General features: G+C 35.6%; 1 protein-coding gene across 1 annotated transcript in view; it reads right to left on the bottom strand.

Annotated features, from left to right (window-relative positions):
- Positions 1–1,658: 1,658 nt before the first annotated feature.
- The window catches only part of CAND1 (cullin associated and neddylation dissociated 1), a 29,477-nt gene continuing 12,071 nt past the window's right edge, over positions 1,659–19,064 (bottom strand). Inside the window, exons 3-15 of the mRNA XM_055807480.1 lie at positions 16,292–16,446; positions 14,294–14,417; positions 13,629–13,885; positions 13,415–13,520; positions 12,765–12,910; positions 11,403–11,695; positions 10,561–10,702; positions 8,436–9,929; positions 7,583–7,678; positions 5,698–5,867; positions 5,439–5,603; positions 5,105–5,212; positions 1,659–4,018 (exon numbers count right to left, since the gene is read on the bottom strand). Of these exons, the coding sequence (XP_055663455.1) occupies positions 3,794–4,018; positions 5,105–5,212; positions 5,439–5,603; positions 5,698–5,867; positions 7,583–7,678; positions 8,436–9,929; positions 10,561–10,702; positions 11,403–11,695; positions 12,765–12,910; positions 13,415–13,520; positions 13,629–13,885; positions 14,294–14,417; positions 16,292–16,446 (3,481 nt within the window). The 3' untranslated portion in view covers positions 1,659–3,793. The remainder of the gene's footprint in view (positions 4,019–5,104; positions 5,213–5,438; positions 5,604–5,697; positions 5,868–7,582; positions 7,679–8,435; positions 9,930–10,560; positions 10,703–11,402; positions 11,696–12,764; positions 12,911–13,414; positions 13,521–13,628; positions 13,886–14,293; positions 14,418–16,291; positions 16,447–19,064) is intronic.

Below are 19,064 nucleotides of genomic sequence, written 5' to 3' on the forward strand. Positions count from 1 at the left end.
CCTCCCCAAACCAAGATACAGTGAAGAATTATAAATGGATTCTGATGAAAAAGGTCAGTTTTAGTATAAGAGCTATAACTCTATACTGAAGAGCTCTTCTATAGCAGGGGGCAACACTCGCTGTCACGATGCCTGCCTGTTCATATTCACTAGTGCAGCGAGCAAATCTTTCCATCTCATAGCAAGGAGGAAACAAGGACAAAAAGAAAAACTGCCTAGTATTTTTCGTTTCTCCAAAATTAAGAACAGTAATAACAACAAAAATATTGTTTATCTGAAGTTTAGAGCAACAGGGAAATAAAACCTAGAGACTGCAGGCTTAACTGTTGGGTATTTGGCAAAAACAGGTATCATTACAGTCAGAACTATCAGGATTTACAAAGCCAAAAAACCACACACTCCCAAGGCCACGTTACTTCACTTCTAAAAGGCGAGGAAGGGGAAATACCAGTAAATACGAGAGCAGATGCTAAGTCACTACCACTAACCAAGTCCACCAGAGCAGGGTGAACTTGTTCCTAGCATTGTTGCTGAGTATACCTGTTAAGCCAAATACAATAGTAGCAGATAGGAACTTTTCATTCTTATTTCTTATTTGAGTTGATTAAATGTTCAAATAATCCTTCATTTGAGAGAAGCAATGCTGCTTACATGCATATGTACTGCTTTGCTCATCTCATAAAAATACAATCTAGAAGTAGTTCAGCTCTTTTTATTTTGTCAACGGCTGTATTCGATAGAGTATTTTGAAGGGAAATTATATCAAAAATAAATTTACATGATTGAAGTGAGGCGTTCTTAAGGTACTTGTAGTTTTCAATTTATAACTTTAGAAAAGACCTCCCTCGGAAGGACAGCAAGATTTTTCATGGAAAATCAGACCATTAAGTATTTTTGAGATACAAAAATATATAAAGGTAAGAATTCAGAATGCGAGGACTGGCCAACCATTTCTGTATTATGTGCAAGCTTATTAATTGGTCTCAATTGCCTGTGTGCAAAATGATGAAAAACACTAGAGGAAGTTCTAATCATACCAAGCATCTTCAAAAGCAGCCTTTCAGAATTCAGGTTTTGTTCTAGTAAGAGTAATTTCATATTTTAGTTTCAAATATTTAGCATTTAAAGAACAGCTACAGGTATTCCTGACACCATCCTTAACAGAATTATCTAAACCTAATTGCACTAAAAGCATAAATACACTAGATTTAGCCCAATGCTTGGATATAAAGTGGGGAAAACAAAAAAAAAAACCTTTCAACCAAATGATCCAATGAAAGTCAGTCGAATTAGAACACCTGATCTGGTCAGACTTCATGAAACTAATAAAAAATTTTGGTAATAAGGGTGCAGTTACAATTCTGTTATGATCCTTTTGCCCTGCATGGCCAAAGTAACCAACTGCTACTTGGAGAAAGCTATACTCTTAGATTTTCAGAAATTTACAGGGAAGACTTAATTCTTACGTTCCTACCTGCTTCATCAGTGGTCAAAGTGAAAATTATTCCCTTGCAAGAAAGCATTCACTATGTACTACATCTCAATCTTCTCTTCTATCCTTAAGTTTGCTCCACTGTAATGTACTGTAAAACAAAGCGAAGATTATTTGCATCCACCACATTAGGTGTTGTAGTAAATAAACACACAGATCTCTCAACTACAAATACAAGTATTCCGTTTACTTGCTGCTGTCACTCACTCCATTTACATATTTTAGCCTCACATTTCATGTTTACCATACCATTCTCACACCTAGCTTTAGGGCTATAAAACATTTTAATGCACTCTGAAAACTTAACACAAAAGTTCTAAAATTAGTTTGACAACTAATTAGCACAACAGTCTTAATTAGGAGGCCTGTATACTGCTGTAATTGAAGTAAATGAATTATACAGCAAGATAAAATGCACCTAATTCACAGTGCTTTTTCTACCATATGGTTTCTCTCTAGAGTCATCCAATTCTTTTTCATGACATTTAGATATGTTGGTACGTTTAATCTCATTTATTTTTACTTCTAGAAGACAATCGTTACATTAGTATGAAGACTTTGGAGACAGAGAAAGCTACAATTTCAAAAATTTCTACAGCATTAAAATTGTTACTACTGAATGAGTTCATAGATTTCTTCGTTCAGGTCCTTTTATTAAAGTAAAATGCACCAGTATCTCCCCTGCTTTTCCCAAGCTGCAAGCGTATAAGGTGAAGAATTTGCCCCCGAACCCCAATGCTCACAGGAAACTGAAGTCATAAAAACATGTTTGTTTAGTCATGTAGCAGCTTACGCCACACATCCATGTAACAGGTTTCCAAAATATCAAACTAGCTAAAAAATACCTGATAACTAGAGAAAAATCAAATTCAGATCTCACTAAAAGAAGACAAATAAGCAATTGCCTTAACCAAGTAACAACAAGTCTCAATTTGAGGCGGGGTGGTTCCCCATCTTCTGCTATTAAATTCCCAATTCCAGTTCACTGCAGGACTGCCAGCTATCACCTTCTGGTCCAGTTATAGATTACCTCAGCATATTCACGGCAGATTTCTTTTCTTGTATCTGTTCGTTTTCTATCTCTTTCCAGTCTTATGACCATTCCCTTGTTCCTGTCTTGACAAAATACTGTATGACACTTGCAGCACTGCAATCTACTGGTGATTCCACACGCCAGAAAACATTCCCACAGGCACAAAATGATGGTCTGGCAATACTTGTCTAGGTAACACCGTATATTAGTGCCTTAACAAAAGCTGTTGGACAAAGAATAAGAGGTAGAAGCCACTGAAGGAACTTCCTTTGACACTTTCATACAAAAGCAAAGTTGAATCCAGAGTTCAGGAGCCACTAAGCAACTACTGTTGTTCTCTGCTCATTTTACCTCCATCTTATCTCCTATTTCCCTCCGATCTTCTGGTTCGTCTGCCTCAGTGCCAGGGGATCCAGCCTTTGGGAATGAAAAATCATGAAAACTACAGGAATTGTCATATTTACCCTAAGAACATCTGCAGGGTCATACTACTGGCATTATAAAAGCCAGCTTAAGACAATCAGCCTTCACTCATCCCTTCCTATATGAATGGTCTGTATGTCAAAATACCTGAAAATTGCACTGATACAATAGAACTTATTTTAACTTGCATTACGAATAAACTGCACATGCTGTTTTACAGACAAGATATATTTGTAAACTTGCTCATGCAAAATTAGTGTGCACAACAGGGATATTTGTTTTCTAATCCCCATACCTTTAAAAATGACATTTATGACTGATTTTTTGGAACTGTGCCCAAACCCTCTCTTTAATATAATAAATCTTACACAGAATTCATCTGCCAGCCAAACCAATTTATGAAGCTGAAACAAAAAAGAATAAAAAGTTATACAAAAACATGGTGCACCTGGACGCTTGATTCCCACCTCCCCCCTTTTTGTTTACAAGTAAAGTGTAAATAAAAGAAAAAAAAATCATGATCACAAAATTTTGACATTTTAATCCTAGACATTACAGGGCAAATGGATGTTGGAACCTATTTCCATATACCATGCGTCAAGTTTTTAATTCCCAAATGTGGCCAAATCCACTAAAACAAGAGTGGTTAACAAACTCTGGATAATGGAAATACATTTCTGGAATAAATGCTAGAAAAGCAACAATGGGAAAAGCCAACTGTCTCCATAAAGGTAAATAAAGTGGAACAATGTGTAGATTAGATACTTTTTCTGTTTCTTACTCATAACCTGTCAATTCAGTGCATCATATGGTTCAATATAATGGTCCTCGTTTTGGACAAACATCTAACTAGTGTCCATTGATTCCAAGTTAGTGGATGATGAATCTTTTTGGATACTTTCAAAGATGGCTGCCAGCTCAGGGTTAGAGCTTATCTGTGACTGAAATTCACTCATTAATGGACTCTTCTCTGCTTCTGGAATGGTTAGAAGCGCTGCTACTGCCCTCATGGCAGATCGTTTCAGTTCATCTTGCTTTTCAAACTCTTGTTTCACAGAGTTTGCCTTTACCTAGGGAAAAAAATGAAAATAACTTTGAATCTTTTGCTTAACCCTCCTGCTTACACCCACCTTATATATATTAAAAAAAAAAATTATCTTACAAAGACCTATTTTCTTCCATACTACCACTTTGCACAGCTTTCAAAATGGCCTAAGCTCTTAAAAAACCCACAAACAAACAAACAAACCAAAAAAAGAAACCCTCCAAACCCCAAACATCTACTTTTTAGCAGGCTTTTTAACAGCAGTTTACAAATAGACTGAAACTTGAATACTGCAAGGTAAAGCAGAAAAAAGGTTGCAAGCTACCAAGTCCATTACCAAATCAAAACAATTATAGCAACCAACCTCTAGCTAGTGAGGTCAGTAAATGACATTAAACTGATACTATCACAGTACATGCAGCTTCCTTCTGGAACTTTTTTTAAAAAAGCTGACCTTCATGAGAATAACTGCTTAACCTTCTGTTATAATTCGCAAAGATGTTTCAGTGATACAAACAAATTATCAATAAAAGCAGTCAAATTTCTTGATGTAAAATATAACAGACTACAGTAATGGAAAAGCAAGGTAAATCAGGCATTAAATGACTGTCAGAACATGCAGGTGGATCAAGACAAAAGCAGGTATAGAAGGTATGTAATATAAGTGAAGGGAAAAAGAAAAAAAATACAACAACAAAAATAGGACTACTTTACACTGCCTCCATCCTTCATTACCCAAATGCACGTTTGAAACAATGTAATGAGCAGAAGTCTGAAAAACTCTCAGTACTCCAGTTTCACTATTTACAATAAATTGAGACTTAAAAGTTGCCAAAGTAGTAGCTAAATTTTTAAGGAATAAAAGAAATGGCACCAAAGAAACAAAGATTTTTAAAAGAAAGTAACAAGTCCACCCCTCCACTTCTAATTCAAAGAAATTTAATACGTGTATAAAGGCCCACATATGTATATTATTCTGCCTACTGCAGCTTATCAACTGTAACTCAGGAAATACTGCAGCAGTACAGAAGTATCCTTCATACTCAAGTTCATTTATATTTCCATAAGACAACACAAAATAATCAACTTAAGTAAGTTTGAATTTAAATACCTTAGTTGTACATGTAGCCCGTAAAGGTTCAACGAGCCTATCCAACCTTTGCAGCACTGCACTTGGACAAAGGGTAGACAGTCTCACCAACATTAAAAAGGTTAGCATCTAGGTTGAGAAAAAACAATTCAACAATTAATTATGCTCAGCACATGTATGGCGATATATTTCCTACAATGTTGTGTAACTTTTTTAACAGCAACACTTTAATGAAAATTGCAAATATAATTAAGTACTTAAGCATACAGAGTAGCATTTTTACCATTTCAGCCTATTTGCTATTTAAAATATTTTGACTAAGTCACTGCTTAAACACAGAAAAATGACAGCTAACCTTAATATCATAGTGATCCTTCAGTCCATCTTCAACATGGTTTAAGAATTCAAATATATCTAGTCTATCCAAACAGCTATCCAGAAGAGTATACATGCACTCGAAAGCTGCTTTCCTTATGTCCAATCCATCATCCACTGTATGCTTAAATGGTCCCATTTCCACCTGTCAGAGAATAACAAAATTAAGAAGCAACATATTTAGAAAAAACAAAGAATTACTTACATATATTTAGCACTGGTTTTCTTTGTTAACATACCTCTCTGATTAATTCCTTTCTGACTTTTGTTTCATTGTAAAGATGAGGAAGCACAGTATCTAACAGGTCCCTTATTAATGACGGTTTATTGTGTGCAGCTGAATTAAATGTCACTAAGGCTACTCTCCTGACATTAAGATCCGGGTCCTCCAATGTTTTCAGAAAATCACCTGCAATCATGTACAGAAATAAATCAATCTATGAGGATCTTTTTCATTTGCTACTTTAAATCTTTGCTTAGTTTTAACCTTTCAAAAGGATGTATTTAGTGCAGGAGCTATTTTCACGTAACAAGAGACTAGTACCTGTTATTTTAGCATGATTACACAAATAAATCTATTAATTGTAGTAACATTAAAAGTATTAATGTAATTGATACATAGTATTTCATATGATGAAACAGAAGAAGAAAAACCACCACCAAAATAAATGGCCATCACTTAATGACGTTTTAACTTTTTTCTAAAGGTACGGTGTGTAAACTAATGACAATTACATTTAACCTTTCCTTTTCTCCATTAAAAGTATTTCAGAAAATGCATTAGAAAACAAATTTCAATTTTGCAGTTCAAAAATTAGAGAACACCTCTTAAGGAAACTATAAACATTGATTTTTAACACCTAAATTGGCATATACTGAGAATCCCTAAATAAGCCTTAGAATTCCATAAAATAAGCCTATTCAGTAAATACCAATGTAGTAACACCTCTTCTACTACAGTTCTATAACAGAGTCTTTTTAAAATAAATGCCTGCAGGAATATAATGTATTTTCCCTCAATGTTTGTGAAGTTTTACTAGCAACTGCCACAAGGAGTGAAATTTTTAAAAGGAGAAAAACAACAAGGTGTAATATCAAAGTGACTTCTACACACACAAAAGAAACTGGGTAACAAAACCAAAGATGACTGAGATGTTTTAAGTACTAGATACCAATAGGTTTTTGACTGAATAATCAATAAATATTTCCAGAACACAAAGAGGCAAGGCAGCTTCAGTGGGAGGGACAGCAGGGGGGGAAAACCCACAAGCATAATCAATTTTTGAATATATTATTTTCTAAAAAATTAAGCTTAGTGATGAAAATAACACATAGGAACTGAATTTCACCTCCTCATAAATAAAAACCTTGCTCTCCACAGAACTGTATTTTTTTAAAGATTAATCTTTTTCCCCTATTTAGGTTTAACAGTATACACAATTTTTTACAGATCTTTAAACCTGTAAATAATCCACAATAAAACATTCACCATACCATATTAAACAAGTCTACAATACCTTATCATACAAATGAGAGAAGAGCAAAAACTCACAACATTGCAAAACTCTTTTATCATACCGATATTAGACTGAAAGCTTCAATTACATTATCCCTGTAAAAATATATACGTTTCCAAATGCTTCCAGACCACAAGCATTATAGAATTGTAAAGGACCTAAATTTACAATTCACCACCTGTAATACTCAGAATTCACATGTGCATACATATTTTAAGTGACTGAAAGTCAAATATTTCCAAGACCACCCTTCTGGGTAAAGTCAGTACCTTTCTACATCAAACTGATATAACTTGACAAAAACATGGGAAAGGAAATCAGCTTTTGAGTTTCATCTTCCTAAAAATCCTAGCTTCTTGTATTGTCCATCACCGCTTCAATACATGTAATTTTTAATCACACAACTTTTACCGCTCAGAATTCAAGCAAACAAGGACTAATAGAAATAACTGACTATTATGGAAACATTTTATAACTGATCCAACAATTATCATTAGCAGTTAATTACAGTACCCACAAAATACTTCTGAGAACACAAAGAACTAATTTTAAATGCAATTCTACTGCCTGAAAACATAGAAGCTGTTAGTAAAAGTAAAGAGCTTACCTATGCAGTTCTTCAAGAGTGGGTCTATGGGTTGTGGATGGTCAGAAATAGTGAACTTAACAGCAGTAACCACTGAACTTCGAGCATATGAGGACCCTAGTATGAAACAAAAGTGTGAATATGCAATGTTAAAACAGTACAACTAAAGAATTTAAATCATGCTCAATGCCGTTCTTTTTAAACTTCTAATACTCTTAAGGACACTAAACAAGACATATTATTTATTACTAGCAATGCAATACATAAATCTACAGAGAAAACATTTTAAATAAGGGAAAAAATACCATAACATTTTTATAAGCATTTAATGTTATTTGATACAGAAAATTAAAGTAATAAGCCTACTAAAACAGGGGTTTTTTATGATCACACATAGGCGCACAAATAACTCTTTAAAGCAGAAGCATATGAAGAAAACACGAATACGGTTTTTGATATGAAAATGATTTGTGAATTATGCACAAAGATTCTTCCTAATCCTTACTTCAGAATTCTTATCTGAAAATTAGGAATACTGTAATTTACAACAAAAGGTCAACCTGTTGCAGCTTGCTTGTTAATTCGTCCCATTATCACACATGCTCCTTCCTCTAAGTTTATAGCTCTTTATTAAATATAACATCATTAATTGAAATACCAGAGTTTGAAAGCATAACATAAAAGTAATTCATGTTATGTATGACTAACGACTTCTAATAAAAATGCAATCACCACATTGTGGGGGGAGGCAGGGGGAGCAAAATTTCAAGAGTATCACAAAATTCAAGCAAATTACTTGCAGAACTAGATCAATTTATCCACAGCTAGCATAAGGCCATTTGCTACAATACATGCCTGAGTCAGTACTACTCACCTGACGCCAAGTATCCCTTTAGTCGTGGAAGCAGAGTCTCTGGGTCTATTAGCGTAAGCTTGCCCAAGCATTCAGCAACAACATTCCTTGTACCCTCTTCTGCACACTCGCAGTGTTTTAGGAGTAAGGCCCAGATGTTCTCAACATATGGTTTGAGACCAATCACTGATGCAGAGCTAATTATTTCTTTCAAGGAATGAAGGAGGAGGTATTGCCTCTTAGGCTGACTGGTTATTTCTTGTAAGACAAACGGCAGATACTCAGGAAGATTGCCAACACTAATACTGCCTAATGCGTAAGATGCTGCTGATTTGACTTCTTCACTAGGAGAAGAGAATGCATCTAATATTACAGACTTCAGCTCAATTTGTCCACTTAAGTCAATGTGATGCCCAACTTCCCCAAGAGAAAGCAAAGCCAAAAGCCGAATGGAATCTGTGGACCTTGAGTTCTTGACATCTTGAATGAACTGACCTACAACAGCCGGCCCTTCCTTAGGGCAGGCTCGAGTAAGGGCAGCAACACATTTGGCAATGGAATAGTAAGACTGCTTGTGAGTAAGTGCTGTGCTCTGTGAGTACACTGGACCCGTTAACATGCGCAGTAAATCCATATAGCCTAAATTATTTGTACCAGTCACAACCAAAGCTTGGAAAAATTCTAGCATGGCACTAAGTGCTCCACCCTGAAGTAGAGGCGATCTCACCAGCCCAATAAGTTCATTGAGAATGGACCCACTAATCTTTGACAAAGAGGAAGGATATACTTTCGCCAGCGTTGTCAAAAAACTAATGGCCATTTGTGATACGTGCATATCACTTTCACTAATCAGAGGTGGAAGCTCATCCAGCACAGCATCAATCATGGCAGCTGTCAAGCTGTCACTGTAATTCTTAATTAAAATATCTAGAGCAGAAAGAGTGCCCAGTTTCAAAGCTCGTTGGTTCTTTCTCAAAAAAGAAGCAAGAATAGGAACTCCTTCCCCAAGGATTGGTCTCAAATCTATCTTCAAAGGAGAACCAGCAATCAATGTCATGGCCTTCACTGTAGTCAACCGAGTGATCTCATTTTTCAGTCTCTCTAGGAAGATCTGAAGTGTACTAGGTAGGTCTGTGCCTAGGCTGTCACCAAGGCTACAGATGATTTGACCCATGCAAGATATTGCCCTTTCTTTCACCTCCTGATCAATGTCAGCAGCCTTTAATCTCTTGATTGTACAAGTAAACAAATCTTTGATGTAAGGAGTAGCATCAAAGGAAGAAGGCTGGTCTAAAGGACGAATGACCTTCACAAGTTGTTGGGTGACTAAAAGAGCCTCTGACGTTATCTTGTAAAATGGGTCTCCAACACAAGCTACAACTGGAGGTACCAATGCTTGAACATGAGGATGAAAGACTTGGGGAGAATGATTGCAGAGGATCACATACAAACAGGATAAAGCATCTATCTTCAGATTAGAAGAACTTGATTTATCATTCAGTGAAAAAATTATTCCTGCAAGAAGAAAAAGAAAAATTTATTCTTAGGTTAGGTATTTATATTCTATTAGCACATTTGAAAATCTCTGAATTCAGCCAGTTATACTGAACTTATGTTTTCCTGCTCCCAGCATCTCCTGAATGCTTCCAAGCCCCTTTTACCATTTTATTCAATTATTTTTCAAGCTTCCTCTACACAGAGGATGCGGACCATTTGATGGTTTGTGATGGATTTTCTTAATCACAAACAGATTCTGAACATCTAACTTATCCAAACTACTTTTCCTTGTTAATGCAAAACTCAACATTTTAGGTCCCAAAAGCTAAAATATGGACAATATTTCGCTCTGTTTAGATGAGAAAGAAGGCAGTTTGATCTTGCAATTAAGAAGCAAATTAACTTTTTTATATATATAGAAGAAAAAATTACCTGAATCTTAGAGCCAACTCTTGTTTTCAAGATTAATGGAAATACATCACTAAAATATTTATATGGATCTATGCAGTAGCTGATTATTTTGCCAATTTCTTTAAACAGAAGCAACACTTGAATATGCTTTTTGCAAAAGCTTTGAAGTTTTAAACTTTTTGAAACTTCCCATCTAATTTATTATTACCTTTAAAATTTACTAGTATGTTTCTCATACCTGGTACAAGTACAGGAACATGTTGTGTTAGGGCTCCAGGTAATACATTTACTAGCTCAGTCAGCATGTTAAAGCAACACTGACGAGTCTTCACACTTTTCTCCTTCATCTGTTTGTGCAAGGCTTTAACTATGTTAGGGACCTGTAATCATCACACATCTGTTAATTGATGCAATAGGCTGACATTTCCTTGATCTCTGATCACTGGGGGGATATAAAGATAGATATGTATCCTACCCCTCTATTTCTGATTTCTCTACGGAACAAGGGAAGTTATAGAAACAGTGGGAAATGAAGATTCAAAAGAATCACTATTAAAAAAATAGTAATTTAACTTTGAAAGGTGAGATGACACAAAACAAAACTAAATTTGCAATGATAAAACTGTAGAGAGCAACAACCGAGAAGTCATCCATACAATTCACTTAGGAAAAAGCTGTCCAGCACTATCTTTTTTATTCTGCTAATAAAATACATTGTAGTAAATCAAGTTTTATCTTGACCATTAAAGCTTACAGCAGCATTACAGAATGCAGAAAAAAACTAATCTGATTTAGTAATTTGCCTGAACTTCATAGGACATGCAACTTCTACAGGTGATGGTAAACAACTGAAATCAAGATAAGCATATTTACATGAGTTGGTAATTTCAGTTTCCAAGACTGTTGCACTCAAAACTGCAGGCCAGTTTACCTGGCTTGCTCTCTGTATTAGTACTACAGCAATAAACCGTAATTTGTGTATGAAGGAAGTATGGTATGGCATATTTAAAAAACTATCCTAGTGAATAAGGCATAACTTCAATGTGTCTTTTGAAGATAACAAAATACTTGAAAAATAACCTGACTCTGAAGCATTGTCAGAGGCGTCTCTCCTTGTTCCATTGCATCAGGATCACAAAGCCAACTTTGCACAGGTCGAGTTTGTTTTAAAAGAGAAAGATATGCATGAAAAACATCTGCTTTAACATTCTCTTCACGTTCTTTGAATCTGGCTATTAAAGCAGGAGATACAGTTTTGTAGAATTCTGGAAGCATTTCATGTCGTGTGCTAACCACAGCATCTAGACACTTTGCAGCTGCACGCCTCACTTTCCAGCTCATGTCATCATCATCACTATATTCATCATCGCTCCCTTGAAAAAATAAATTATGCATATGTTAAAGTCTAGACAATCAAAGCATCAAACATTATTTTAAACAATTAATAAAACACATTTGGGCTCTGCGTCAGGCACATCAAAGAAATTGGTTCAGAAGTATGTTAAAAACTATACTTAAAAAGCCTTCTAAACTGCCTAAATCATAAGGCTAATTATTTCCTCTGCCAAATTTTCATGCTAGTCTTACACATGTATTAATTTAAACTGCAAATAGGACAAGGCAGTTCCCAACGTATTTACAGCCTGACTATTGATTTAAAGCATATTCTTCTTTATTTGTGACATAAGTGACAATGCAACAACAATTACTAGCTGATGAAGATGCAACAAATTACTGTTTGTCTCTTTCTAGGAGTAAATGAAATCATACTCTGTCCCCTAAAATTACAACAAAAAAATATACGTTAAGCAATACAAATTGACTTTTTAAGTGCTAAACCAACAACTATGCAGCTCATTCATTCTTAAATTAATGAGAATGTTACGCTCTGGGTTCAGATGACTTGTGTGTCCAAGTTTTCATAAAGCTTACATATGGCAAGGTATTGCCACCATATTAACAATAAATATCTTATGCCTTTCAGTCTAAAACATTTTTTATCCTACAGAAAAATACTGAGTATTTTGCAATTTTTAATCTATTCTGATTTTATGCATTAGGTAACAACATATTGTAGTGGAAAGTAGTGAGAAGCCTTTCCCATGCTGAATATGTATTTTCAAATCATTAACTGATGTTCTTCTCACTTCAGTTATATCATCCTACATGCTTCTGCCTTTTTCCACCTTTCAAGTATTTTAAAATATTTGCCTTGTACTTTGTATCCACCCTTGGAATTATTTATCTCCAGCAACAACATCCTATACTTTTATTCCAAGAAGTGAGTTCATAAGGTATGTTTATAAACACTACAAAAATTGAATACAGAATATACAAGTCATTCAAACACTGCTTCTTAGTAGCAATACCACCCATATCAATTTTCTCAGATGAATGCAGGTTCACAAGCTCTTCCTCTCTCCCAAACCAAAAAGAATATACCTTGATCATCATCATCACCACCATCAGCATCCATAGCATTTTCATCTTCATCTTCATCATCATAATTGTAATTAGGATCATAGGTAAGATATTTAAGACAAATGTTTATAATAGTTGATACATGAGGATAAACTTCTTTAGGACATCTGTGTAATACAAAAATACAATCAATGTCAAATTACTTTGAAGAATTAAAATTTTTCTGAAAGACTTCATGCCATACACTGTACTTTGGAGACATTAGCCAAACCAAGTACCATCCATGCATCCATCTGAATTACAGAAATTCAGAAAGGAAGGTCAGAAAGGGCAATGCTATTCTGTAACTAGATCTGCTAGACTGGAAGCTTGCAAAGGACCAAGATATGCCTTTGGTTATCACTTTTTTTGTCACCACTACTGGACAATAGTATTAGAATACTGCCCCTCTCCTATCTGCATAAAGAGTAATGGCACAGTAGAAAGTTTCTGAGGTACAGAAATAACACTGCTTAATATTTAAGTTACAAGATAAGAGTTACAGGAACAGTTTCAACTCAAAGCTTGCAAAAATATTTTGTACCAAGGAGACTGTTTCTTGACAGTTTACAACCAAACAGCACACTATTAGATCTTAGAAAGCCTGAAACGGGTACCTGAAAATAACTTACCTCCTAACAAAGGATTCAAAGGCTTGAATGCAGTACTCTCGCAGTTCATCATCATCTACATTACAAAACTTTACAACCAAAGGAATTATTTTCTCAAGATATTCACCTGGTAAGAGAAAAAAAATTAGCAAAGTAATTACTCTCATCTAAAAACTTTCAAAATTACAGATAATTTATTTATATATATATATATATTTATAGGTGTTTTTCTTACCTATTCTATGACCTGCTTGCCTACTGATAGCAGCAATACACTGTATATAGGTCCTAGTTGTTGACATGGAATCATTTTTAGACAGTTCTGTCAACAGATGTTCAATGAGGTCAACAAAAACCATATTGCCACAACTCATAACCAGGTGACCGAGAGCAATGATGGTTCTTTTCCTCACAGCAAGTCTGGGGCTAGTCAGCTGGGGGAGCAGACAGGTCAGAATTGAAGGATGGAAGTTAACAAGCAGTCCTCCTTGCCTTAAAACAGACAAAACACAAACTCAAAACAATTGAATCTAGATAACTTTGCTCATATACTGTACAACAATTCCTTTAAAAATTCCCAAAACATCACCAAGATTCAAATTAATTTATTTTTTTTAAGTGTTCAAAAAGCTTAAATTTATGAGTTTAAAATATACCCTCAAGGCAATAAACATTAAAATAAAACCACAGTTCTCAGAAGAATAAATAATGATCTATCAACTAACTTATCTTCACTTTTAACTTAACTTTTTTCTAAATTAATTTTCACCTATAAGTAATACCTTATCATATTATTTCACATAACTTAAAATAATTTAAATTTAACATTTGAAAATTAAATTTCAAGGTGTAAAGAGTATTTATGAGTATTCACCAGTGTTTTGAAAGAGGGATGTTTACCTGCTCAGCATATCAGCCATAATATCCAGTGCCTCCAGTTGAACAGACACATCTTCCTGCTTGGCTATAGCACTAGTGAGACGCCCTGTGATCTTTTTGCAAACATTAGCTGCTAGTGCCGAACCTGAAAGTACAACAAAACCTCAGCATTTTCATAATTTTTAAAAAATACATTTTTAAACATCAGAGATCATATTTGTGACTGGGGAAAGCAACCTGATCCTAACATAAAGCAGCTCTTCCCACTCTACAAAACAAGCTCGAACAGCCAGTTTGTTTGTTAATGTAATATATGCTCTGCATTAGAGCTGAAAGACTATCTATGTACAAACATACCGAGGAGGGCTTCTTAACTGTCCTATAAGGTATCTACAACAGAAAAGACACTGCTTTTGGCAGGGCAAGCAATGGAAAGTGAAGGCCAAGACAAGCCTAAGGCAATAAATCAAAGGCCTATAGGTTAAAAAAAAAAAAAAAAAAAGGAATAAACTAAACGGTAAGGGGAAGCACTGAAGTAGACAGGGCTGCCTCTAAAGAACAGCTGTATAACAAGAAAACAAGATAAAATTATTTTGCACAATAAGCTATTTAAGTAATTTAAGTATTAAGTATTTTAAGTATTTAAGTAATAAGTACCTGAAATACTGCCGAAACATTTGAGAAAGGGGAAAAAAAATGTATACCCAGAGTATTTTAAAATTCAAGTAAAAATGTTTTTACTACAACTCCACAGTTCCCCCTTCTCCAAATGTCTAATGTTGTTCAGAGTAATAATGAGAAGATAAGAAACTCGCGTCATGGTAACAGCTACCCAAAGGCTAGCACTCATCTTCAGTTGCATGAAGGTTTTTAACCACACTTTGGGAATTTTGATGTTAAAATTAATACCATTCCAACCTATAATAATTGTAATTTATATTAAATGTAATATATATATAGGGGTTTTTTTACGTTTTATTCTTAACTATATGACTAAAACTAAACATAACAATTGGACAATCAAATGTGTAACCACAGAGGCTAAGAAAAAAGACAACAATTACGTGTCTAAAAAATTAGTTGAGAGCAAGAAATAACACCCAGGTTCCTTTTGTATTGGAAATACTAGTTCTATTGAAGGATTTTGCTACATTTTTGTTTGAGCTTTACCTCCACCCCAAAATCTCCTTTTGTTTTGTGTAGGCAAACAAAAGAGTAGAAGTTTAAACTGATCTGCTTAAAATTAGTTACTTATTTTAGCATCTCACTATTGTTAGCACTAAAAGCAAGACTTAGATGTGGACTTTCAATAAACGGTGCTAAAATCAGAGTTGGTTTTTTGATTTAAGAAACCTCAGTCTCTAAAAACTGCATTTCCAAAGCCTTTTTAACCACTTCTCAATTCTCATTCACATCCTACTACAATATCTGAAAAGCACTTGCATAAAAAGGTAATGCTATTAACTGATGAGCTGTTCATCATTATTCTCTCTTTTGGAGGAAAGACTGCCTTCATTTAAAACTGCAGGTAACCATTTCAGTAATTTAACAGGCAATTGTTAGAAACACAAGGTACTTTCCAAAACACCAGAAACTGAGACAAGAAATCAGATCATTAAAGAAAAATACCCAAGTTATAATCAATTTTAGAGTATACTATCAATCAAAAAGCCAGATGAGATTCAGCTATTATTACAGGCTAGAAATATTCCACCAGGCAATTAGGAAAATCGGAGCTTTTACACTGAATTTGTTATACCAAAGTTCATATACCGTAAGTTTGTTTTGCATATTAATGTAATCCTACAGTAAAAAAAGGTTTTAAACTAGTAAAATCTGGAAATACAGTCAGAGAAGAAGAAACTAAAATGACATTTGTGCCATACGTTTTTCCTCTAACAGAAATAAGTTCCAATGTTAAATGAACTGAAGCCTTTTAACTAAATGACCCAGCTTCTGCATTTTTTAATTAGTAATGAAATGATAAAACTAGATAGTCCAGAATACAAAATGCCTTACCACTGGAAGCTGGGGGGAGTTCTCCAATCACAGTTTTAAGGCCAATACTTGAAATGTCACGTAACTGTTCTTTATCTGAAAGCATGTTTGTACAGAGGGTATCTACGATGGTCTCCACTTGATACTCCTTCACTTTACTCACCAAAGGGCCAAGGCTGTATAAACAGAAGAAAAGTATTAGATCTGCAAACTTAAATAAAATGCCTAATTTTATTTCACTACTTCACATTCAAGTCACAAACTTAAGGGTGGTTTTGGTAGCAATATAAAGAATTTTAGAATCTGAAAGCCTTCAGCAGGTTGGGTAGATAACCCATCTCCATAAACCTAGTAACAAAATACCGGTTTAGTGCACAGTTTTTACCTAACGGTGGAAACAGTGGAACTGTTCTGCTTCAGAGTCCCTCTTACTTCTCACTTAACGCCAAGATTTATCACAAAAGTTACTTAGCCAGAGCCATCAGTTTATGTGCTTGACCTGGTGAGTGCCTGCTTAGTTCAGACAAGTAAGCAACCGTTTTAATTACTGCATCTTTATTCTACACAATGCTTGTGTTCAATCTGATATACACTCAGACTCATTCTATACCCTTCCTTAATAGAATGCAAACAGTAAAATAAAAAAAAACACAATGACATGGCATGCCCTCCTTCACACCAACTCCAAGCAACACTATAGACACAGCACACAGTAACACTGCATCTTTTTCCTCTGTTTTTAGTCATTCCAACTGTTTTGAGGATCATAACAATCTTGTATTCCTTTACCAAATGCTCCCGTTTGTTCAAAATACTAAAACTGCATATGTCCTACTGAAGTCTAGATCATTGCTAAGAAACATAGCATCCTTCATTAATGAAGTTCAACAAAGTGTAGGGTCCTGCACCTGGGGAGGAACAGCCCCAGGCACCAGCACAGGCTGGGGGCTGACCTGCTGGGAGGCAGCTCTGCGGAGAAGGCCCTGGGAGTGCTGGTGGACAGCAAGTTGCCCATGAGCCAGCAATGCGCCTGTGGGGCCAAGAAGGCCAGTAGGATCCTGGGGTGCATTAGGAGGAACGTGGCCAGAAGGCCAAGGGAGGTGATCCTGCCCCTCTACTCCGCCCTGGTGAGCCTGCGTCTGGAGTGCTGTGTCCAGTTCTGTGCTCCCCACTTCAAGAGAGACAGGAAACTGCTGGAGAGGGTTCCAGTGGAGTCTGCAATGATGATGGGGGGACTGGAGCATCTCCCTTACGAAGAAAGGCTGAGAGAGCTGGGTCTGTCTAGGCTCAAGAAGAGAAGACTTGAGAGGGGATCTTACCAATGTCTACAAACATCTTAAGGGTGAGTGGCAAGAGGCTGGGGCCAGGCTGTTTTCAGTGGTGCCCAGCAACATGACAAGGGGCAATGGGCACAAACTGGAAGTTCCATCTGAATATGAGAAAAAGACTTCTTTGAGGGTGACGAAGCACTGGAACAGGCTGCCCAGAGAGCCTGTAGAGTCTCCTTCTCTGGAAACATTCAAAACCCACCTGGACATGACTCTGTGCAACCTGCTGTAGGTGAACCTGCAGGAGTTGGACTAGATCATCTCCAGCCAACCCTGACCATTCTGTGATTCTGTGATTTTAAGTGAGCCCTTTGTTCAAAACAATCTGGTTAAGATTTTGAGGAGTGGAAAGACATGCACAAAAGTTGTTAATTTTTATGAAGCATTTTTCAAAAGCTTGAGTTTTGTTGCTGTTTTTGTGAAAGTCAGGGCCCAACTTGCTGTACAGAAGTCAAAGCAAGCCCACACACAATGGTTCCATCAGATTTGCGCTGTGAGAACAGAAAGCGTTAGAATGGTTTCAAGTGCTGAGCTAGGAGGCCCTGTCTCCTACTGCAACTGACAGAGACAAGCATTACGGATCCAAAAATCACAGGTGTTTCTGTGGGTTACAAGGGAGGGTTCAAATTTTGCATCTGCCCTTCAACACTGTACACAATTTACACAGACAACTTCTCTATACATCAGAACTATAAAACTGAAATATGTGGAAAACAATGTATGAACAAATGCAGAAAAAGGAACACCTTAAAGCCAATCACAGACTGACTATATGAGGTCTACATTAGAATGTAACATCTCCACATAAACTTTATTTTTTTCCCAGACTGAACTTTAATACTGTATACATCTGCTTTTCATTAAAGTGGATTCTAGCAATGCTGAGTCTAAAACTATGTCTATAGGGTTAGTAAACACTGATTTTGGAGAATTTAAGTCAAACCGAAACCCTAGAGGGAAAATGAATGAACTAACTTGTTATTAAAACAAGACTAAGAACAAGAAAGCAAAGTTTAAATTTTCAAGTATGTGCCACTATTCACTACATCAGACTTTTGAAACTGCAATGATTTAGGAGCATATGGTCATGACCTTATTGAAACATAAGTAGTATGCAGAAATTTTACAAGCAGATGACGGAATTATTTGTAAAATAGATTACATAATTAACAATAAAGCCACTTTCAATTAGACATATTTTTCTGGTTGTAACTCCTTGTCAAGTACAAAGCGAGTATGCTGTCCAAAGATAGATTGTTTGTCCATGCTTAGAAAAAAAAAGGGGTAATATTTGGAAAGTTGTAATATATTAATTTGCATTTCGATTTTCATTGATTTGAAACAAATAGCAATTATCAAACTTTTTGAAATAGTTCAGCCACAAGTTAGTTTGATACACAAGGGTAAGATCTTTTTCCCTCTCCCCAAAAGTAGCTTTCTAAAGCATTTTGCAAAACTAAAACAAG

The sequence above is a fragment of the Falco peregrinus genome, chromosome 6 (assembly GCF_023634155.1).
Source record: "Falco peregrinus isolate bFalPer1 chromosome 6, bFalPer1.pri, whole genome shotgun sequence".
NCBI lineage: Eukaryota > Metazoa > Chordata > Aves > Falconiformes > Falconidae > Falco > Falco peregrinus.